This window comes from Sinocyclocheilus anshuiensis, unplaced genomic scaffold, assembly GCF_001515605.1.
Source record: "Sinocyclocheilus anshuiensis isolate Anshui unplaced genomic scaffold, SAMN03320099.WGS_v1.1 scaffold1093, whole genome shotgun sequence".
NCBI lineage: Eukaryota > Metazoa > Chordata > Actinopteri > Cypriniformes > Cyprinidae > Sinocyclocheilus > Sinocyclocheilus anshuiensis.
The window spans coordinates 280336-305580 of record NW_015555782.1 but is presented as its reverse complement, the minus strand read 5'-3'; the positions used below and the strand labels follow the sequence as shown (position 1 = coordinate 305580).

The 25245-nt window shown below is 35.5% G+C and overlaps 1 protein-coding gene across 2 annotated transcripts; it reads right to left on the bottom strand.

The window, feature by feature from the left end:
• Positions 1-512: 512 nt before the first annotated feature.
• On the bottom strand, positions 513-25120 carry LOC107674747 (A-kinase anchor protein 13-like). 2 transcript variants are annotated; one of them, XM_016468839.1, is made up of 22 exons: positions 25016-25120; positions 23198-23360; positions 19937-20004; positions 19765-19816; positions 19534-19678; positions 18523-18626; positions 18115-18261; positions 16837-17084; positions 15592-15717; positions 15387-15504; positions 13647-13898; positions 11410-11486; positions 10512-10693; positions 9876-9958; positions 8806-8982; positions 8468-8620; positions 8221-8282; positions 6435-6479; positions 6108-6158; positions 4442-4879; positions 2957-3251; positions 513-2672 (listed from the first exon to the last, which is right to left on the bottom strand). In XM_016468839.1, exons 1-22 carry the CDS (start codon positions 25031-25033, stop codon positions 2614-2616), a joined length of 3063 nt encoding a protein of 1020 aa, XP_016324325.1. In that variant the 5' UTR covers positions 25034-25120; the 3' UTR covers positions 513-2613. The 2 variants fall into 2 exon arrangements, with proteins under 2 accessions (XP_016324325.1, XP_016324326.1); XM_016468840.1 differs by having other exon boundaries at positions 6108-6155.
• Between the last annotated feature and the right edge of the window lie 125 nt (positions 25121-25245).

Here is a 25245-nt window from a genome sequence, read left to right as displayed (position 1 = left end):
TCACATGTGGTTGCCGCAAGCCCGCCGGACGCTCCTTCATCGAATCCGCCAGCCTCCGTTCACTCAAGCCTGCCGTGTGTTTCGTTATTACACCAAATACACAAAATAATGTTATTTTTAGCAACATATGACCCCTTTAAGAATTTTGAAATTAAGTTTAATATTTTTTCCAGTATATTAAGACACGTGATGATGAGGGACATGAAAAGTAGAAATGACCCAACTCATATCTAATCTCTGTCCATCAGTTAGAGGTTATAGTGGAGTCATATTGCAGACTACATGAAGATGACAGATCAAAGGTTCTGCTTATACTTGATTCTACAGTGGCAATTTCTTTAAAATGCTTTAATCTTTTTAAAAGGAAAAGGTAGCCTTGATCTATTTGTCCAGTGAATTTGAATGAAACATACAATAACCTGCAGTTCAATGGACAGAATAAAAAAGAGAGAGAGAGAGAGAGAGAGAGAGAGAGAGAGAGAGAAAACAATACAAGCCCAAAAAAATTGCAACAGCTTTTAATGTGAGGAAATATCGTCTTCTTACACAAGGGGATCACTGATAAATAAAGCCTTACGTCTCACAAAACACATTTTACAAAATTAATCACAAATTAAACATTTTCAGAATTTTACATTTAAACATGTTACACAAAATATTTACATAATATTAATTCTTCCTTTTTTAAGCAAGAAAATGTATGTACCTCAATGTACAAATGAAACCTTGCTTTCAAAACAAAGATGATAAAACTAACCTATACTCCTGAGAAAATGCTGGGTTATATTTTAGTGCACACCATCATTTCTTTAAGGCTAAGCAACTTAAGTTTACATTTACGCATGAGAGACGGCAACAATGCGTATACCGCCTGGATTGAGTTTTCCTTGTTTGTTCCTGAGGACATGTGTCGCTGACAGTTCTGTAAGGCCATAGGCACCGTTTTCCTTAAATGACGAACCAATGATTCCCTTTGTGCATGTGAAGAAATAATAATTCCTGCACTGCATCACTGTGTCTCCTCTGACATCATCACTGAGAGGTTATGTAAAACCACAGAGGAGCCTTCAATTATAAAACGCTTCTCTACTGCTCCCTCATGGCGGAATCAAGTCAGCGCAGGTGAAAGCTGCAACGCAAACCTGCACAAATGAGACTTTAAGAGCATGTACTGCTTAAAAAAATTACAATTAAAATTCTCATTGAACAATAAATAACTCAAAATCAAGCCAACAGAATGTCTAGCTGAACAAAATCCTGTAGGATTGCAAGGTGAATATTCACGCGTGATGAAATAGGTGGACAACTTTGAGTGCAAAAACGGTGTTAATTGTATTATTATTGATATTTAGATATGATATGGTGCTTTTGATCCATAAGGGTGGATGTATAGGTGAGGTACACTATCCTGCGTGGATGTTAATCTCTTTTACCTGTCCAGCAGGTTGCTTTAAATATCCCTCAGGTGTCTACAGTTCATACAGTATTTACAGCTCATCCGTCCTGCTAAAGTCATGAAGAATTCAACGCAGGATTAGAGAATCTCAAACTAGCATGAAATGCCATGGTATGTTATACAATGGCCCCCAAAAACTGTCCTTAGGGCTTTATCTTTGGAATGCTAATGAAAAATTGATTGTCATTATAGGGGCAAGGGTAACGTGTGAATGGTGTTAAAGTGCTCGGTGGCATTTCAAAGACGGGACTCCTTCGAGAAGCTAAAGTAGAAAACATGGGGGAAACGGAAAACCACCTCTTGCCCCGAATCCGTTTAAATGTTAAAACCGTGATTAAATTGTAAATAGTCATTCTTGTGCGCAATAAGCCGAAATGATTTTTCAGCCTAAAAAAGTTGGCCAATAGGGGGAGCAACAATCCCCAGTTTTGTATTTTGAACGTTTTTGGTGGCACAGTTCATTTGTAAATGAGTGCAGTAATTGAAATTTATATACAATGCACATTTTAACAAGTATTCAAAGATGGGATTTGTCTGATAAACATTTGAAAGCAAGTGCAAATATAAGATTTTATTTTGTAGCGATATGTTGTCTGGGGAAACAAATCGTGATGCATAATGGTAATGGGTATATATATATATATATATATATATATATATATATTCACATTACCATTATGCAACACGAGGTTTTTTTTATTTTTATAATAATCACTAATTATTATTCCCAATGGTTATTCTCATTACTGTGATGGAGAAAACTTTATTACAGCAAAAACTACTGTAATAAAACACTATTTAAAAGCAGAAAAACATTTACCGTAGTATATAAATACTTTACAATTGAAATAATATATTACTACTATTTATACATTACGGTAATGAAAATTTGGGGGCTAAATTGTTATTAAAATAATGTCACAAAAAATAAAAACAATTCTAGAATAGTATTGATTTGGGTTAGGCAAAATATTATTTTTCATTTTTCTTTTGATTTTGGGGTGTAATGCAACCTGGACATGTTCTGTGTCTGTGAGATTTATTATATTGTAGAACGATTGCCAAAATGTGAAGAGGGCACTTTGGGTGACTTCCTACATGATTTGATAGAGAGTCCATGAACGGGAATGATGTGGACAGAAGGGATGATGGGTAAATCAGCAGAAGAAGATCTCCCCGTCCATTGAAGGCTCTGTCAGGGGCAGCAGATGTGATGCTGGAGACAAAAAAACAGCAAGATTTGAGGAAGAAATACAGACATCTTTCTCAGTGTAATAAACATCTGAGATTGATACATAACACACGACTCAGATCAAAAATCCTATTAGACCTTCAAAAGCAAAACCCTTCCTTCTGGAAACATGTGACGTTCTGCGACAGAGAACTTACCACCAATTCCAGTCAGAACGGATACGGCGGTTGTGGTTTGCAGGCTAATTGAATCAATTCTTTATCATTATCTCTATTGAATTAACATGTGTGTGTGTTCACTGTGTTCACCTGCATCCTGAGGAGGCTGGCTCTTGCTCTTCTTCTTCTTTTTGTCCTTCTTCTCCTTGGATGAAGCCAGCTGAAGCAGTCGTGTGGGGATCTGGTGTTGTCCTTCTAAGCTCTGAGTTTTGCCGCCCAGGGAGAAGAGGCTGCGGCCCTTCTGTTTGGAGTCCATCCTGGACAGAGAGTTCTTCCTGGGGCTGGACGATAACTCGCCCTCCAAGATCTCTCGCTCGATGGAGCTGCTGCTCTGGAGCTTCAGGGAGTCCTCTGATGTGCTGGAGGGTGTGCGCTGAAGCCGAGCCTGTGGAAGAAAAATAAAATAAAAAGTTACGTTGAGGTGCAAAACACATTCATGTTCTGTATGCTTGGAACTCGTCATTAATTATATTATACATTAATATTCAAAACTATTATTTGAAGAACGTATATGTAACGGAATATAAAAATTTGGGCAGATATTGATAAGCCAATAATTATTATTATTCATGTTACGGCAGAAAATATATAAATGGCCAATATTAAATTTCTATACTATTTCGACTAAATAAATGTAAAATAATATTATATACAATTGGGGGCAGTAAGTTTTTTTTTGTAGAATAAATTCATTATTTTAATCAGCAAGAAGCCAATAGATTTTCACAAAAATATGTCTATTTCAAATTAATGCTGTTATTTTCCATGTAACAAAAAAGAATCATGTGTGCAGGATCATGTGACTCTGAAGACTGGATTAATGATGCTGAAAATGCAGGAATGCATCACAGGAATAAATTACATTTTAAAACATTAAAATAGATAACAGATATTTTAATTTGTAGTAATATTTCACAATTTTACTGTTTTTACTGTATTTTTTATCAAATAAATGCAGCTTTGCTGAACATAAGCATTATGTTCATAAACATAAACATTAAAAATTCTTAAGATCTCATACTTTTGAACTGTAGTATATTTTCCCCATTATAATATATATATGTATTATTTATTAGTCCGCATCAAAATGCATTGTAAGAAAAATGGATATGTATTTAGAAATTTGCTAATGATTACATATAACAGTGCTATTATCGGTGTTTCTAAAGTTAAAAAAAACTCTAATATTGTCCAATAACTGATACAGTACCAATGTATTCTGCATCCCTAATTTGTGATATTTTCTAGCATGCAAGTTTTTCTCTCACAATAAAATGTGAACAAGATGCTATTTCAGTAGTCAAACATCTGTACGTCAAGTTTAAAACTAGACATTACATAATTCATCCCATTTTATTCAGTCATACACAGTCATTTGATAAATGTGACTGTCTCAAACTATTTCTAACGTGTCTGAATGCTCTTAATGCCAAAGAGAGAAGCATACTCAATAAAATACTGCATAAAGAAAGATGATGACCTTCGGCTCTCTCTTCTGAGTGAATTAATATTGTGAATGAGTTACAGTAATAAGTAATGCACAAAACGTTCTTCAATGTGCAGTTGAAGACTCACCTCCACCTCACGGAGGTGCTCCACTCTCTCCGCCTCCCTCTGCAGCTGCTCCCTCTCCCTCTCCAGCCTCCTCTGAGCATCCCTCAGTCTCTCTAGATCCCTCTGATAGTCCTCCTTCCTTCCCTGCAGCCCCTGCTGCGCCTCCTCCAGCTCTTTGTTCCTCCTGCGCATCTCCTCCTCCTTCACGTGCAGCAGCACCTCGCGGTCCGTCAGCTCCTGCTCCTTCACATCCCACTCTTTTTCCTTGCGCCGCTTCTCTTCGGCGTGGGCGGCCTGCTGGCGCTGTAGAGCGGCGGCCTCCTGTCGGTGCCGCTCCAAGCTACGCTGTTTCTCCTGCTCCACCAGCGAGGGGGGACGAGAGGAGGAGCGGGACGGGGTGCGCTCGCTCAGGGCCTGACGCTGGTCCTCGATAAAAGTGTCCTGCTGCAGCACTACGGCCTGTAAACAAAATCCATATATTAACCATTTAGAACAAGACATTGTTTATACACATATATAGTATGAGGGGCAGGAAACAAGAACAAAATCATTTAAATTATTATATTCAAATAGACACACACACACACACATACATGCATACATATATATATATATATATATATATATATATATATATGTATATGTATATATTATATGTATGCATGCATGTATGTGTGTATATATATATATATATATATATATATATATACACACACACAGTAATATTGTATTATTGTCCTGTTTGATTCGGCATTATACGGGATGGATGTCAATATAGGGGCCATAACTGGAAATAAGCATAACAAATCTGAGTATTTCAGAATTAGAATTTATATAGTGACGTGACATGTGGCCAAGTATGGTGCCTTGCTCAAGGGCACCTCAGTCGTGGTATTGAAGGTGGGAGAGAGCGCTGTACATTCACTCCCCCCACCTACAATCCCTGCCGGTACGAGACTCAAACCCACAACCTTTGGGTTATGAGTCCGACTCTCTAACCATTAGGCCACGACTTCCCCTAGTAAATATACTTTGATTTACAAATATATATTCAGATTTACAAGATATACTCAGGATTTACATCTATATGTTAAGATTTATAACTATTTATTATATATATATATACACATAAAAAATACATGTGCATATTATGCTGAAATAGTAGAATTTGAAAATACATATTCAGATTTATCAATATGATCAGAATAAATATCTATAATATTGAGAATGCATTAAAAAGTAAAAAGGTTCTAACTATACATTACATTCATTTGTTACATTATATATGTCATTTATTCATTCACAACACGCGCGATTTTTGAAAAAAATTATACGCAAGATCAAAAGTGACAGTAAAGATCTATAATGTTACAAAAAAGCAATTTCATATAAATGCTCTTCTTTTGAACTTTGTTTTAATATTATACAGCACACATGTCTTCAACATTAATTATAATAAGAATTGAGCAGCAAATCAGCATATTAGAATGATTTCTGAAGAATCATGTGACACTGAAGACTGGAGGAACGATACTGAAAATTCAGCTTTGCATCACTATACATCATAATATTTCACTATTACAGTTTTTACTGCTTTTTAATATTTTTTTATCTTTTTTACTGTATTTTGGAATTCTTGTTTGGCACATCAGCACATACAGTATAATATCGACTGTGAAATACACACCTGAAGTGAGCTGAGGAGGTCATGAAGGTGAGTGACACTAGTCAGGATCTGCTGTCAGGAAACACAAGCCATCAAGAAAGATGGTCATTTGTCTCCATCTCAAAAAAGCAAGCAAAAAGTGATAATATCTAACACTTATTCAAGGAATCATGTTCAAAATGTTTTACAGAACAGTTGTCACAATTGACTTACATCATCTGTTACATGTTACCCAAGTACACTTTAATTCTTTCCCAGTTCTGCAAGCTAAAAGCGTCATCCACAGCCCCAAGGAGCGCTGAAGGATAACACCCTGAACTCTAAAATAAGCATGCTCTCCTGTCTTACCTCGCTGTTTGTCTTCAGCAGGAGCGGTAGGTTGGCGTTTCCTCCCTGTGGAGCAGACAAGCAGAGACTGCAGCTTTACTGAGTCCAGCTGGGAGTGTTTAATTAGCCCAGCACCAGACAGAGCGAGCGCAGGCCTGAGCCCAGCACACCGCTGTTCATTACACACATTACAGAGTCAGCCGATGCTGGGCGCTCCTAATGCACGCTTATTCATTTTCCACTCGCTGCCCTAATGTCTCCCATTAGCTACAAAACCTGACATGTAGTAAACACTACATGACACTGGGGTGCAGTGTGACTCAGTTTGGGTCTGTTTATTGGGATAAACTGCTTTAATGTTGTTTTAAAATATTTGAATAAATATATGCTGACATACACTGGGAAAACAAGCGGTTATAGTCATTGTGTCACTTTTATTTAGAACAGAAGCACAGCAGTCATTAGAAAGGAATATTTAAGAAAAATAAATCACACTATTTTTAAGAGTGCCGATTTCACTTGGATGTTACTGATTTATTTATTCATTCACTTTTTAACGCCATGCCTTTCACCTGGATGTTGTGTAAACAAAGCTGTGGCAGAATATGTAAAACAATGAATTTAAAACCAGCAAGCTTTCAGTTGCATCAACTTAAAAACAGATAAGCAACAATCCTACTAAAGTGTGAGGATATTAAAATTAATTAATACACCCGATTAATATTTAGATTAGTTCTTCATATATGTGATTTATATGAATCCATTAAAACAGAAAATGCCTTTGTTCAGACTCAACAGCTTACATAGTGAGACTTCAGTGAGATATTTATATTTATAAATGTATAGCATTACCGTTCAAAAGTTTGGGGTGGTAAAAATAAAAAAAATAAAAAATTTGAAAGTATCTTATTCTTAACATGCATTTATTTGATCAAAAATACAGTAATAACAGCAATAGGAAATATTATAATTAAAAAAAACTTTTCTATTGAAATGTGATGCAAAGCTGAATTTTCAGCATCATTACTCCACACTCTAAAAAATGGTGGGTTAAATACAACCCAGTGCTGGGTAAAATAGGGACAAACCCAGCAATTGGGCTGTTTTGACCCAGCCTTCTGGGTAGTAACCCAACCGCTGGGTCAAAACAACCCAATTGCTGGGTTTGTCCCTATTTTACCCAGCACTGGGTTGTATTTAACCCAGCATTTTTTAGAGTGCAGTCTTCAGTGTCACATGATCCTTCAGAAATCATTCTAATACGACAATTTGGCACTAAGGAAACATTTTTTTTTATGTTGAAAACAGTATAATATATGTTTATATGACAGTATATAATATTATTTAATTACTATTTAAGGGTTCTTTGATGAACAGAAACTTCAAAAGAACATAATTAAAAATGATTCTTCAATATCTTCAGTGTCTTCATTGTCATTTTTTATGAAGTTAATGTGTGCGTGCTGAATAAATGTATTAATTTTTTTCCAAAATAAAAAATCTTGGCCCCAAACCTTTGTTTACAGTATTGTATATACACACACATACATATATTAATTTATTAATATTATAACATCCATATTCATTACATTAATATACTAGAATTATAAATAATCAGATTTACAATGACATATCCAAGACTGACATCGGTATATTTGAATATGTACTGAAACAACTACTCAAACTACTCAACTTAAATATTCAGGATTTATATTTATACGTTCAGAATAACTAACATAAATTTGAATACTAACTTGGTAATATTGTGTTAGCTTGGCCTAAAGCTAATTTCTTATAGGCTTCCTACCTTCTTCAGTACACTGTCAGATTCTGTCCTCCGAAGATCTTCAGCTTCCTCTTTGTCACCATCTACACACACACAAACACAATGACTGTGAGCAGGATCGAATCAGTAACTGTGCTTTACATACAGAAGATTTACAACGTTTTGTGAATGAAACGAAGAAAAAAATAACTTCGTAAAAGAGGTACATAAAGTTGTTTTGCAAGCTATACTGCCTGAATAGACACATGAAGTACATGAAAAGTCTCACGTTTGCAGATGTTCATCTGGTGGCTGTCAAACCCTCCGAAGGTCTCGGCTCTGCGTGGCAGACACACGGGTCCCATGTTCCCCGGAGCGCAGGCCACCTGCTGTCCCACCGCCCCTCCCAGACTGCTGTTCACCAGCGCCTGCAACATCTCCACTGCCACATAAACACACACACGCACGTCACTAACCGCATTACATTAAGTGAGTTACTAGTCCTGGAAGAACATTAGAGCTGGAAATGAGATGTTGCCACAGCTGCCACTAAACACAAATAACTAACAAATTCAGCTTCCAGACAACAGGTGGGGAGCAGCTGAAGACGCTGGCGGCATTTCTTACCCTCTCTGAGAGCGTCCATCATGATGGGTTCCCCCTTGAGGATGTCCTCGTTGTTGGTCCTGAAGAGCATTTTGACCGCCGAAGCCGTGTCGTCGGACGAACCGCACATTTCACGGAAAAGCTTCATCTTCTCCAGAAGGAGTGATACGATCTGTTCATCTTTCCTCTGGAGCATGTCTAAGAAAGAAAGGAGGTTGTTTTGTTATTTGCTGATTTATCATAATTAGGGTCTCAAACATCTGCATTTTTATCTTTTAATCTTCAGGTTTAATTAACTCGAAGTCTAATTTGAATGTGACGAGAAAACCACAAAATAAGAGAAAGATAAAAAAATGATAAAAAAATTATCTTGCATTGTCTTTGCTGACTGTATGCAATATACAGTACTTCAAGTGATTCATAAGCAACAACTCTTCTGAATCAGTTCATTTTAATGTCAAAAAGACTCACAAATCAGCCTCAAACTCCTCAGTTATATTTTTATTTGTGGCTTTAATGCTTCTAGCTTCATTAAAAAAGTAGTAGTGCATATCTATACACACACACACACACACACACACACACATTACGAAACAAAAACAATTTTGATAACTTTTTTTTAAATTATTCATTTATACTAAAAGAAATATGTGACCCTGGACCACAAAAGCAGTCTTAAGTCGCTGGGGTATATTTGTAGCAATAGCCAAAATTACATTGTATGGGTCAAAATTATTGATTTTTCTTTTATGCCAAAAATAATTCGGATATTAAGTAAAGATCATGTTCCATGAAGATATTTTGTAAATTTCCTACCGTAAATATATCAAAACTTAATTTTTGATTAGTAATATGCATTGCTAAGAACTTCATTTGGACAACTTTAAAAGTGATTTTCTCAGTATTTAGATTTTTCTGCACCCTCAGATTCCAGATGTTCAAATAGTTGTATCTCAGCCAAATATCGTCCTATCCTAACAAACCATACATCAATGGAAAGTTTATTTATTCAGCTTTCAGATGTATACATCTTATTGACCCTTATGACTGGTTTTGTGAAGAGCTAAACTAACAGAAAGAAAGCTGTTCACCTCTCATTTCTTTAGTTTTTGTTTCAAGTAGCTTCCTGTCTTCCTCTGTTTCACTTGGGATCCCCTCATCATCATCCTTTTCTCTGTGTGAACACACACACACACACAAAACATTTCACTTTATACATTTCCTGGTATTTTCTGAATGATACCATCCAACTACCCTTGCAATTTTTAATAATTAAATATTTTAGTCATTTTTTAAATTATTTTTAATCTGTACTTTTTAAGATAACTCGTTTTAAAATGATCAACAATGCAAAACATTTTAATTTTTGTCTTCCAGTAAATTATCTAAATATCCATAAATCAAGATGACTGAAGAAAAAATAAGCTATTAAGCCTACAAAGACTATTATTTCACAGAAAATAATTAAGTACTTTTCTTAGTTTAATGAGGTTCATGCTTTAAATGAGAAAACAGCTTGTTAATGAACCATAGATTTAGTTTTAGATTTATGCTTGGCACAAGAAAAAATGATTTGCATTAGAGTAAAGAAAATATACTCCCAGTCTCTTACTATCCCATGCAATTTTGCTTATCAAATATCTTGTTTTCAGCTTTAGCTATTTCTTCAATCATTTGCAGTGAATGTCCCCGATGTAAAGGTAAGGCTGTGAATATCTGGTACTCACACTGAGTGCATGGCATCCTGAATGAGCTGCATCCAGGTGTTGCGCTCCTCTCGGGAACTGGCGTGAACCTCCACCATCTCGGGGTTTGCGATGCCGGCGGTGATGAGGAAGAGGCCGCGCTCCTCGTGGGCCACCTCTCGCACGATCAGCTTCTGCAGGGAAATAACGGTGGCTCGCTGGTCCTGTTGATGAGAAGAGGAAGCGTGAGACACAGAATGAGGAGGGCGGAGTGAAGCCGGAAGAATATGCAGAGAGAGAAAGAGAGAGATGGGAAACAGAGGAGGAGAGAAAACATCAACACTGTAGTGTAATATGTGTATTCAGTCATCTCTAAACCAAAGTATTCAACTTAATATACCATCATATGGCCACATTTTACAAGAAACACAATATTTCCTCAGACATTAGGTCAAATTAAACACGCATGTTTCTCCAAATGCAAAACATAGGTCTATTTAGAAATTCATGATGAAACTAATCCAAAGTAACAGTGGATGATACTTTCGTTCTCAGTGCATCATGGAATAGAACAAGAAATGTCCGAGGTTTCAAAGAAAAAGCTTTGTAAAAACATGAATGATGAAAGCCGTGAAGAAACTTGACAAAAGTGCATTATTAAAAAATATGGTTAACATTTTACAATAAGGTTTCATTTGTTAGTTAACTACATTAGTTAGCATGAATTAAGAATAGACAGTACTTCTACAGCATTTGTTAACCTTCATTCATGTAAATTTCAACATATACTAATGCATTTTTGTTGTATCTGAATGACTTCAGTCTGACATATATCAAAACTGATTAATCATTTTGTGTATTAATGATGTCAGTTCTGATTTCAATTTGATTTTAAACGTACTATCTAGTAAAGAAGAGAGCACAAAATCCAATCACTCACCAAAGATGCAAAAACATATTTCTGGTCTTTTTCTTGGAAGAACAAAAAGACATCAGAAAGAAGAAGTGCGTGGACATCTAAGGATAAAAAAAAAAGATGATGCTGCTGTTACAGTAAACATTAAGTTCCAAAATATTACATTTTTATATTTAGAACCATTAATGTTATAAATAATACAGAGCCATAATTTATTAATACTATTTATGTGGAAATATGCAATATTTTGTATGTACCTTTGATAAAGTTTTATTTTAATCTTATGATTTAGTGATACATTTTTTTTTTTTTTAACTAAATAAAATAAAAGTACAATTTTGTTCCTTGTGATGATAAAGTAAATAAATGGCAGCGGCTATTTGAGCTAAATGTAAATAGTGATATGCTATTTACACGAAGTGAAAGTGGCAGTATTTTCTTAGCGATATGCTATTTACACCAAGCGCAAATAGCTATAGATTCTATTTACATTGTTAAAATAGCGGGATTTTCTGCTATTTATACTACTGATTGCAAATAGTGCCAATTATCTGTGCCTCAGTATAGTAGTGCATTATAAAACAGTATGCAATAATAATGTATTGAGTGTAAATTATCATTTTAATTCAAATTATTAAATGAATGCCACCTTATTGGGACAATAAAGCCCACCCTAACCCTACCCGATACTTTATTTTCAACCTTTTGATTATTTGCATCATTTTTATTGAAAATAAATGCCTTTCCGATGTGATATGAGATTTGAAAAGGGAGAAAAAAAAAAGTTCGGCAAAAGGTGGATTCGAACTTGGGTCAATCGCGTCAAAAAGACGCTTTGACGGTCATCTTTTGTAGTGTTGACTACACCAATAACTTTCTGGTGGGCGGAGTTAGTGTAAATAGCCTCGGCAACAAGGCATTTGCACTTAGTGTAAATAGACAGCCCCGTAAATAAATAAATGAATAATAATTTTGTTTCTTTAATTATTTTTCCTAAAAAATGATCAGATTTTCTTTTTATTTATAAACATTAAAGGGTTAGTTCACCCAAAAATGAAAATTAGGCTGCGTTTTACTCACCCCCGAGGCATCCTAGGTGTATATGACTTTCTTCTTTCAGACGAATCCAGTCGGGAGTTATATTAAAAATTGTCTTTGATCTTTCAAGCTGTTTAATGCCACTCAGAGGGTTTTGCTTTGCTTCAGTCCAAAAGAACTTAAATAAAAATCGCCCATCCATAAAAAAAAGTGTCTCACACGGCTCCGGGGGGTGAACAAAGTCCTCCTGTAGCGAATCGATGCGTTTTTTTGTAAGAAAAATATCCATATTCAAAACGTAATAATCACTTTAATGTAGCTTGCGCCAACAGTTGTAAACAGAAGCAGTTCCGGGAGCATGACGTATGAGTTCATCGTTGCGCATGCGCCGGTGAGTCTCGTGAAAACCAGTCTCCTCTTGGCTTATATCGAAATCCTCTGACATTCTTCTTTACAAATCCTCGTTTTGTACTTCTAATTCTTGACCGTTGTTTTGTTTTGATCTCTCCCCTGCGCTTCCACGTGCGTCACTTCTGAGCGGCGCATGCGAAAAGCCAACCTCATACGTCATTCCCCCGGAACTGCTTCTGTTTCCAACAGTGAGTGCAAGCTAGATTTCAAGTGATTATTACGTTTTGAATATGGATATTTTTCTTACAAAAACTCATCGATTCGCTAAAGAAGGCCTTTGTTCACCCCCCGGAGCCGTGTGAGACACTTTTTTTTTATGGATAGGCGCTTTTTATTTAAGTTCTTTTGGACTGAAGCAATGCAACACCCGCTGAGTGCCATTAAACAGCTTGAAAGATCAAAGACCATTTTTAATATAACTCCGACTGGATTAGTCTGAAAGAAGAAAGTCATATACACCTAGGATGCCTCGGGGGTGAGTAAAACGCAGCCTAATTTTCATTTTTGGGTGAACTAACCCTTTAATTGAATGGTTTATTCAACTTTTCCCTCAAAAAGTGAAAAATGCCATTACAATCACACATTATTACCAACTCTCAGTAATCTCAATTGAAGGCTGATCGAGCACATGATCAGATTTCAGCACATAGGATCTTCAAACACAGATAGCATAGTCTGAAGGCGTTTCATTTTTATGAAATGGAAGAATCACCCACATATAAAAGTTGTAAGAAGTGGACAGTTTTCTTCTATACACTGTTGAAGAAATGAGGTCTATCAAGATTTACAGTGACAGCATTCGAGAGTTTTACCCTTCAGTCGCCCAGCAGCGTTCTTCAGCTGCAGAGGACCATCATGGAGAAGCCTGCGACTGCGCAGCAGATCCTCTCGGGCGAACATCTGGCCACTCTTCATGCGCGTGATGGACTTGCTGTCCGTACGGCCGTAGATCTCTTTCAACCTTTTCTTCTTCTCATGCTCGTTCACTTTATTATCCACTGAAGCAATGATATCTTTCACCAGCTGTAGCGCCTGCGTCAAGTCCTCAAAATCCTTCTCGGTCTCTGCACAAACACACAGGTTCATATGAAATTGAATTGAAATAAATTCCTATAAACAATAAACCAGTCCATTTTGTTTCATTATAGTATTAGAGTGGCAGGATAAAATCCTCTTGAGAGCTATAAGCTCCTTCTCAAATTGCCCCAGAAAGGAAATTTGTTATACTTGATGCTCTAATTCACATTAAAATCTCTTTGTTGGGAACGTGACCAAAAAGCCTTTCAGACTGGCTGTGCAACAGTTGGAATTGATTTGTGGTAAATGTGGAATGTTTACACACTGCGGCACTGGCCCCATCCGTAAGACAAGCGCGTTTACTGAAAGTGAAATATTGGAGCGCTATTTAAACACTGACAGGCGAGTCGCTTTGGAGAACTGAGGACTCGACTTTGCTTTTTGCCAGCGTCTCTGGCTCAAGTCCAGTTTTATAGTGTCTGCTTGTCTCATTTTTGTCTTGCTTTGTTATCTCATCATCTCTGTGTATTTGGAAAGGACACTGAGAACAAACTAAATCGGAGGAGTTCACGACCTTCGGAAGTGGCCAGTGATGTCTCAATCTATCATACAGAATAGTACCAGCAAAAAAATAGGCATTTTCTTTTTAAAAATTGACACTATTGAGAAATATTTTTACAATCCTGTATAATTGTTTTCTATTTTCTATTTTTTTTTTACATTAAAACGTTCAGTTTTTACTTAAAAGCACAAATAACAATGCAAAACTATTTATGTTGACGTGAGCAATGTTTTGTGTGTACCATTGATGGAAATTTGTATTTTAATCTTATGATTCAGTAGTAAAAAAAATAAAATAAAAATAAATAAATACAAAAATAATAATAAAAAATAAATAAATAAAATAAAATAACATGTTTACATGAGTGTTTTTTTCTGCTCTTACAATTAATTTTTTTGAATGTGATTATAAATATTTCTTTTCAAATGCAATTTAAAATGTAAATATTTATTTTAAAATGTAATTTATTCCTGTGATCAACGTTTTACAGAATTTTACAGTTTACAGAATTTACAGCAGCTATTACTTCACTCTTCAGAGTCACATGATCCTTCAGAAATCACTCTAATATGCCGATATAGTGCTCAACAAACATTTTGTATAATCTCAAAAGAACAGTTTTTTAAATCTGAAATCTTTTGTAACATTATAAATGTCTTTACAGTCAATTTTGATCAATTTAATGCATCCTTGCCGAATAAAAGTCTTTTCTTTCCAAAAAAAGAAAATTATTACTTATTTTTTGTCTATTTATTAAAAATTATTGGGAATGAGAGGGGAAATGAGACTGTGTCACATAGGTCACAAAATGAATTAGAGCTCCCACAAAATATACATTTTCTGCTAGAGTAACCATTTAGCCCAAACACTATTGCTAAGAATTGACTGATTGATTTCTTTAAAAATAAGATTTAAGACTAAATCGCTTTGTGGTCAGCAGAAGACGCTAGAACCCCTGACAGCTAAATCTCACCTTTGGTGTGCTGCAGGATTCTCTGTAAAAGCACCGGGTACTTTGTTATGCGCTGAGTCACCAGTAATATGCACTCTGGGATGCCCAGACGCCGGACAACACTGCTGCTCATTTTTTTCTGGAAACAAGAGCACATTGAGGATCATTAGGTATCTTGGTCATTCTTCCCACTAAATGCACGAACATAATGAAGTGAGGCATTTACCCTGATGAATGCCTGGAAGTGTTTGTCCCTGGCGTGCAGCTCCTTGTAGAAGTTCACTGCTTCACTGTGTCGACTGCAAAATCTGCCATAGATTTTCTTCATGTTTTCTGCATTGGAGTCTGAGAACTGAAGCACATCATGTGGCATAAATCAAAACAGGAGCTTGGATATGAACAATGAATCTTCTGTGTAATTCAAGTTGACGTATGCATGTCAGACTGAACCAAACGCCTCTTTATGCTAATAAGATATCATTTAACACAATATAACGCAACATTACCACCCACAAGTAATGTAGTATAGCAAACTTCGTAATATTACTATACTTATGATATAAGTATAAGTACTATACTTATACTTATACTACATATCAACCAAACCCCTTTGGCCTAAAATATTTACTTGAAGTATCATCTGAGATAAATAAGTTAATATTTTAATAATTTAACACATTTGCACATTCACAGTTTTTTGATGTTGGTTAATGGTCACATGACATAATATTTAATGACATTTAAAAAATATTTAATCTATAAAATCTATATTTGTAAAATATCTGTTAAAAATATTTTTATTTTAAAATGATTTTTTTAATTATGTATTAATTACTTATTATAATATTTAGAATTATTACATTGAATTTTTTTTAAAGATTTAATTATTTTTACTTTTTTATCAATTTACAAACTCTAGTTTGAGAAATGCTATTAAATAATAAATGAATCTGTGAAGATATTTTTCTAACATTGCTATAACAATTTTTTTTCTTTCATCCATTAAACTTGCCATAATAATAGAGTAATCATTTCTACTCAATTTCTACCAGTTTTCCAGTTTTTGGAGTTTCAACTCCATTAGAAGCAAACTGAAGTGCAATGAACATATGACTGCAGGATTTAAATATCGTACAACTTTTACTTTTAAGACAGCAAGTAACTTGAATATTAAAAAGTAAATTTAAGTAAATTTAAAAATAAAATTTCTAACCATTTAGTATAACATAGTATAGCATAACAGTGTCATGCAGAAGAGTACAGTATATCAAATTATCACAGCAAAGAATGATATAACAGTGTAGTATAGTGAGGTGCTTCAAAACCGGTTTTGCTACAGAATCTAAGTTTTACATTTAAGTGGCAACCCAACACAGTATACTGTACACAAGTACACAGTACACAAATAAACCAAAAAGTCCTTAAATTGAAACACAGAAACTTATTAATATATATAATCAAAGGTCCTCACCAGGCTGAACAGCACATCTCCTATCCTGTTGATTATGAATCCATCCGTCCCTTCCAGCTTGCCTTCCTTCTTCCTCTCTTGCAGAGCGCTGAAGAAGAACGAATGGAGCTCCAGGAGATCTTCCAGCATGGGAAACATCTTCTCCACCATCTGGCCCTCCAGCTGGAGATCTGTCAGCAGGCCTTTACTGTACACATCAGACATGATCCGTAACGTCCGCAGGTGATGCATCTCCGTCTGGATCAGCTCTGGATTGATAAAGGAAGAGGATGTTTAGATCCAGATATCTGGAAAAGCAACATTTAGCATACTTATTGCTTCTGAGTCCGTGAATGAAGATGTAAACTCTTTGAGATTTCCACGTAAAAGTTGGATGCATGTTTATCATGTAAATGTCAACACTCACAACCAAAAAAAAATCAATAAAAAATTAGCAGCAGTGTTATTTTAGTATCATTGAAATACTATTATATTTTTATTTTAATTCGTTTTTATTTTTATAAAAAAAATATTTGTGTTGAATTAGTTTTTATTTTATATTAATATAAATAAATAATAAATCAATTTTGTTTCTTTTTATTAGCTTTTTTTAATTTTTATTTTAGTACATCAAGTTGAACTAAATGAAAATGAGAAATGTTGCAAAACCCAAACCTACTTTGCCACATTTTAAAAAGTTAAAAATATCTGATATTAAAAGACACTAATAAAAACCTTACTGATCTTGAAATACAGTCACGAGGGTCTAGAAGAGTCCAATAACTTGGCTTCCATTATGTTGGTTACACCGCACTGACTTTCATTTGGCAGACAAAATTTTGTGAAATACAATTTTATATTTTAAAACAAAAATACTTTACCTTCGTAAGTCACAAAAAAGTGTATGTGTGCATGTATTATTATTATTATTATTTATATTATTATTATTATATATTTTTAGTTTTTGTTTTAGTTGTAGTTAACTATAATATAAAACATTTTTTGTGTTGAATTAGTTTTTCTTTTATATTAATATAAACAAATAATAAATAAATTGTTTCATTTTATTAGCTTTTTTTATTTTATTACATAAACAATTTTATTATATATATATTATATTTTTCTGTTTTTGTTTTTGTTTTAGTTGTAGTTAACTATAATAACCTTGTTTAGCAGACACTTTACCCTGGACACATTCTGCATTCATTTAGTCAGAGTTTGTGAATAAAAACTCACAAAACAGCAAATGCTTTTGAACATAAACAAATGGAAATGCATTAAATTCTACCATAGTCCTACCATAGATGATGTCTTGTCTCTTGATGACGTCCTTCTTGAGTTGCTTCAGATATTTCTTATCTACAGTAAGGCTCCAGGAGTCAGCCTCCAGTTCCTTAACATCTGTTTCAAAGTCTCCCATCAGCCGGCTGTCAACCATCTCCGTTCCTTTAGCGACAAAGAAAATGTTTACTCATGCATTACTAGAAAAATTAACGGGAACATTTACACAACTTTAAACTTTAAAAAGCCTTTTCACTGATAGCGAAAGTGAGGAATGACAGGAAATAAGAAGAAAATGACAAAACACAGGCCAGATTCAAAACCAGGTCTCCCAGACGAGCACCACATACATGCACTAAACAATTAATTACTTGTTCATTTGTTTGAAAGCTCTTTGAAGCTTGTGAGAGAAATATGGCTGCTTACCTTCATCTAGAGACTCATTGGACGCTGTAACCTTGTTGGGTTTGTGGAGGGAGTCTGTGGATTGAGACAGATACCGCCTGCTTCTCAGAGGCGTATCGTCAAACCTGCAGGAAGAGGTTGAGGTGCTGTGGTTATAACAGAAGGCCAGTCAGGTCAAGTGTCCTACTGACAGATTCACTGGCTGTGAATCAGTATCTTCATTTGTAAGAGACAGCAATTCATTTGTATGTTGGGAATGGCATAATACTACCACACTACTCCTACTAAGAATGCAGTATGCATGCTTTGCACAGTATGAACACTGTCTATATGCACTTAACACCAATATAACCTATTATATTTGACCAAATGTGAATAATATTAGGGACACCAATATTGTGCTAGATACTGTTTCCCACCAATGTAATAAGCTTGACTTGATCTTTTTATTAGGATTATAATGTCTACAACTGTCTACTTAGTGGCTTACTTGATTGAACTTCCAAAAGGTAGGAAGTTTCAACACAAAATTAAATTCAAACACACAATTTCTGCATAAATTGGCAAGATGATAACTGGACACATGTTGATTATAAACATGCAACATAATGAGGTAATGTGCATGTTATTGTTAATTCATCATTGCATACTGTATAGTTTCACATGCATCTTTTTTTAAATAGTCAGCAGTAAACAGTATATACTGTGCAGTGAACTGTAGTATTATTATATACAATTATAGTATTTATTCATGTTGTGAATTTGCATCTATTTTTAGTTGTATATTTTCATTTTTTCATTTTAATTTTAGCTTGTGATTTTGTTGCATTTTCTTTTTTTTTGGCTCTCTATAACATATATAATTTATATATATATATATAAAGATTAAATGCAAATTAAATAAATACATAAATATTAATATATATATATATATATATAAATATTAAAACCTGACAATACTTATAAATATTAAAATATATACAAACATTAAAACCTGACAATACTTGTTGGTGTATGTGTTTATGCACTAACATTGCAATATTGTTGATGGACATGCTTTTCGAGAGGTTGCTGCTGTGGAAGGGCATAATACTGGTGGGTCGTCTGGACGGGACAATCACAGAATGTTCCTCTGGAGAAAAGATAGCAGACCAGGGCCGTTCCCGCAGTGTGGATGCTGCACACAAAATCACATGCAACATTAGGATCAGCTGACATGAAAAAATAAGAATATAAAAAGAGAAAGAAAGCCAACAAATCCACATTTTGTTCGTAGAGTGACGACAGGCATAGTGGTGGACTCTGGTATAGCAAACTGTTGTTTATGAAACAGAAAAAAAGGAAGATATTTGAAACAGAACACAATGCAAACACTTTTCTTGATGTGTAACAAAGGATACGGTACATTTAAAAAAATAAAAAAAAAACCTCAAACCTTCATTCTGCTTTTGGGACAAACCGGGACGTTTTCTCTACAACTCTTGTGAACTCTCACATTGCAATCTGCAAAAAACACGTCAATAGAAAACATTAGGAAAGTACTCATTTGCAATTCACTTCTTTAATAAAGATGCTACATTCCAGATGCTGTAAGCATATAGTATTAAGCTGCATTCACACTAGCAGCGACTTTTGTATTTTGTATTTGCTGTTTTTGCATGTCACCAGGGGCTGGCGATGAGGTTGCTAGTGGGCGTTCTCAATACTGGTTGCCTTGACTGCGAATCAGGTTTCTTGCCGCTAAGTACTAGGGGTTGCACCAACTAATCGACTTCAATGCTCTGCCATGACGCTTTAAGCTTGACGTCGACTAGTCGCTGGTCCTATAGAGGAAGCAGAGCCTACTTTCTTCCATTGCGTATGTTTATCTACGGCGCTGAGAAGACAACGATCACATGAGCTATACCGTCTTCTTTCCTATTGGCTGTCGCTCCCGAAAGTTGCTCTTCATTTGCATAAAGTTGAAGGATTCTGAACTGTCGCATCGCTGGACACGCCCCATCGCGTCCGCGGCGCTCGGTGTCACCGGAAATCGCCAGCTCTCCATTGAAATGAATGGGATTGTGTCGCTTTGTTGTTGCATGTCGCTTGTAGTGTGAACGGAGCTTTATATTTCAGTTTTGCCACCCAAGCATAAACACAGCTTTTTCTCTTTGTAAAGAAAGGTCCTCTATGACCTAAATATAATATACATATGAATTAAATCCATACATACAAACAAAAATTAATGAGAAACAGAGCCTACTTTTTTCCATTGCGTATGTTTATCTACGGCTGAGAGGAGAACGATCACATGAGCTCTGCCGTCTTCTTTCCTATTGGCTGTCGCTCCCGAAAGTTGCTCTTCATTTGCATAAAGTTGAAGGATTCTGAACTGTCGCATCGCTGGACACGCCCCATCGCGTCGCTGTCGCTCGGTGTCACCGGAAATCGCCAGCTCTCCATTGAAATGAATGGGATTGTGTCGCTTTGTTGTTGCGTGTCGCTTGTAGTGTGAACGGAGCTTTATATTTCAGTTTTGCCACCCAAGCATAAACACAGCTTTTTCTCTTTGCAAAGAAAGGTCCTCTATGACCAAACACAAGGTTTTAATATAGTTTAACGCAAGTAATTGTGTTGGCTATTCTGGCTCTTGGTCAAAGTGGTAAAGACAGTAGGCTTAGGAATTCCTTCCAGTCAGGAAGCTCCAAGCACACAATTTAAATGCGACGAACATGCCAACAAGCTCAAGAAATACACATCTGTCCTAAAGATCAAAACTCTGACCACACTGATCATGTCATCAGATGGATCCTGGAGAAAATACTGAAAATACTTCATAAACACAGCAACACTTTCAAACCCAAAAGAGAACTACCGTATTGGCCCGAATATAAGACGACCCTGATTATAAGACGACCCCCCTTTTTCCAGATGTACCTTTTGGAAAAAGGCTTTTTAAAAACCAAATCTTGTTTTTTCTCAGTAGAACACATTTTGTCTTCAATTATTTTCATATTGCATATTTTTCCTATTTTAATTTTTGTTTTGAAAGTATGGTAAAAACTGGTAAAATGTACCAACAATCAAATTTAAAAAATATACACTTTTTGATATACCATAAAAAAAAAAAAAAAAACAGGTAGCCCATCTGAATTAGGACATTTAGGCTATCCATCTAATAGTAGCCTACCAAAATCTTATTAACAGTAGAAGTTCAATCTTACTGTAGTCTTCAAAACTGGGTACTGTCTTACGTTTTAAAATCACAAAGGGAGTTTGGTCCCATCAGTCACGAATCATGCAGCTGTTTTCTTTTTCCTTTGTTTTTACTCGCGATCTTTACAACACGCATTACATTACGTATTTCATGGCACACTCGTTTTATGCGTATTTGGCGCCACCTATTGTTGTGGGTGTATTATTGACATGTCAAAGTCTAGACCCTGAATATAAGACGACCGCGTTTTTTCAGATGTATTTCCAAGAAAAAAACATCGTCTTATATTCGGGTCAATACGGTAATTACAATGATCTGAATCAACTATATAGTATATTTTCCTTGTTTAGTATTCATACTTATTATAAAAAATAATTAAAGGGGTCATATGACGATGCTAAAAATAACATTATTTTGTGTATTTGGTTTAATGCAATGTGTTTACGCAGTTTAAGGTTCAAAAAACACATTATTTTCCACAAACTGTACATTATTGTTTCTCCTCTATGCCCCGCTTTTCTGAAATGCGTCGATTTTTACAAAGCTCATCGGTCTGAAAAGCGAGGAGTGCTCTGATTGGCCAGCGCTCTAGTGCGTTGTGATTGGCCGAATACCTCAAGCATGTGACGGAAATGTTACGCCCCTTACCATATTTGGAAGCACACAGCATCTCCATGACAACAATACTACAGCGAGAATAAAAGTTACACCTTTCTTTGCATATATATTAGGGCAGTGTTATGCAAATCTTCCCACACAGTGACGTAGACATGTGGGGGCGTGTTTAAACTAGGTGTTTTAGGAGGGTGTGGACAAGTCTTAACTTTTATAAAGAATATCTCTTTGGGTTTGAGACTTTAGTCTTTGCGACTTTACGGATCTTATCTATTCACGAACAGCTTGTTACACTCCAAAGAGAAAGGAAAACAAGAAATCGCGTCATAGGACCCCTTTAAAATAATTGCCTTTACGGTTTATAATTTATTTATTTATTATTTTTATATAGATGTATTGGTTGGGATATAAGGCTATGGACAGATGCTAAAATAAATTTGATGAGAACTTACAGGAATTGTATACACATAAATATGAATATGCGATTAAAACATAAAACAAACAAAGAGGGGGAAAAGCACAGAAACAATACAAAAAATACTTTGTTTGAAGAATTTTCTCTTCAGCAGCTCCATGAGGAAGTGAATGATGTTACCAGAACTGCTTCCTATTTTTAAGCAATGAGTCTTTTGAAATACATCTTGAAATCTTTAAATCACCCTTCACTTTGAAAAATGTTTTTGTATTCTATTTTCATACTAATAAGCAAAAATCATTTCTATTATATATACATCCTGCACATGATTCTGTGATTTTTCCTGTTAAATAAAGATGATGAAAGGATATACCCACTAAAATCTAGTATTAGGGAGTAAATAACAAAAACGGCGTTAATACCAGGTGTGCATGTACTGAAACCCTCAATGATGAAGTGCTTCTTACTTGTGCAGTTGACAGTATCTTTAGTGTTGAGGGTTTTGTTGCATTGCTGGCACAAAGCTAGATGCAGCGAGCTTGACGTGCTGAACACGTGTCCATTCACTGATTTCTTCTCTCTCTCTTTGGCCTCTCGGTCTTTCTCCCGATTCTTTTCCTTTTCTTTTTCCTGCGCCAGAAGAAGTATAAGAAATATTACAACAGGTGACAGCCGTTAACACCTAGTGCTCAAATATGCCGAGCACCGTAATTGGCAAGTCAGTTTAAACCCAATAACTTGAATTGCTCGTCATTTTCTTTAATGGCATTTCTGCAAAGTAATTTACTGCACCACCCTGTCTTCATGCTCCAAAACAAGGTGCTTGTCTGCCATTACTAAATTTACAGGACTTGAGCACCCCAGATTGGAGCTAATAAGTATGCTATGCAAAAAATGACCTGAGTGGGCACACCTGCTTGTTTGTGCAATATCGTAAAAAATGAAAAAAGGTGCAACGTCATTTCAAACTGAGGGCATGTTCATTGTGATTCAGAGAGTCGTGCACAAACATCCTCTCAATTGTTGTCAAGTTCTCCTGTAACAAAGTTCAGCTTCCTACTTGTAAATACAGGCCCCAAGTTACGCAACTGTATAGAAACGACCATTTTTGGTAATAAAAAGTCAAAGAAACAAATATCATCTGACTTATTTTAAACATGAAATATTAATTTCTATTATGCACCATAAATCAAAAACACCACCGTCAACGATGTGTCAGTTGTGGATGAAATGCACTAAATAGATAATCACTATGACAAATAAACACTGGAGACCAATGTTAAGCAACTAAGGAGTTAACCATTTCGGAAAATGTGAACATCTAGAGGTGAGAAGAGAAAAAAAAAAGCACACACAAAACAAACCACAACAAAAGTCAACAGGGCAATTCATCACTCTCCTCAATCGAGGCAGTGTCTGATATTCGGCCTACCTCTTCTCCCTTCAAGCTCCTTATCCTCTGATAGCGGCCCTGCACCTCGCAAAACTTTCTATATAACATTACTGTAGGAGGCAGACCCTTTGCAAGACTCTCGACCGAGACAAGAAGTTCAGCATCACCTCACATTCAGGAGGAAGTGATCCAACTCGAGCTGGGAGGTGCTGTGACTCTAACTTCCTTTTTTTTATTGCACTGTCGTTGCTGCTCTCAGTACGACGAAATCTGTACATTTTGGTGTAAAAACGGCCTTATGAAAACATTTCTAGACACTAAGAAGCCTTTCAGGGTATAAACTGAATGTTTAAAGTGTATTTAACTCCAAAGTTCCTGTATGATGCAGAGGGATTGATTTTAATGTTTCATTTTACATTGTACAAAATGTGAAAACACATGTGAAACTAGGCCGACAACATCTTGAAACCAGAGTCCTGAATGGATTTTGGGAAGTTCAGAGTATTAATAGGAGGCCAATTCAGAAATGATATTTGTAAAATAGCCTAAAATATTATTCAAAAAAATTATTCCTTTTGTGCCCCACTTCACATTATGTCTCTGCAGTTTGTAAATAAAGTACTGGCCCTTTAAAAGGGTAAAATGCTGAGCTAACAGTAAAGGTTGAAAGATTATTGTGCCTCCTCTTCCTGTCTTATTTCCTCTAGTGCTCAGAAAGAACCTGACACAATATACTTCTTCATTCATTTTAGTAAATTCCTGTCTTTCCGTTGATTGACAAGGTGATAATTCTCACCCAGTCATCATTATGAATAAAACAGATGATCTAATCTACATTCTTGGTAGAGAGGAAATGACTTGGAAAAAAAGTTGACCACAAAAGTTGACTTACTCTGGCTTTCTTGTACATTTTGCTCTTCAAGTAGCTGAACGTCCGGCTCACTTTGGTGGTACTTTTTTCAAAATCTCCTCTTAAAGGTCCAGGTTCCTCCTCTGTGATGCTAAAAAAAAATTCTTTTAAAATGCAATTAATAATAGTAATAGTTTAAAATAAAATAAAATATGTTTGCATGAGTGGTTTTGTCTGCTCTAATAATTAATTTATGTGATTATAAATATTTA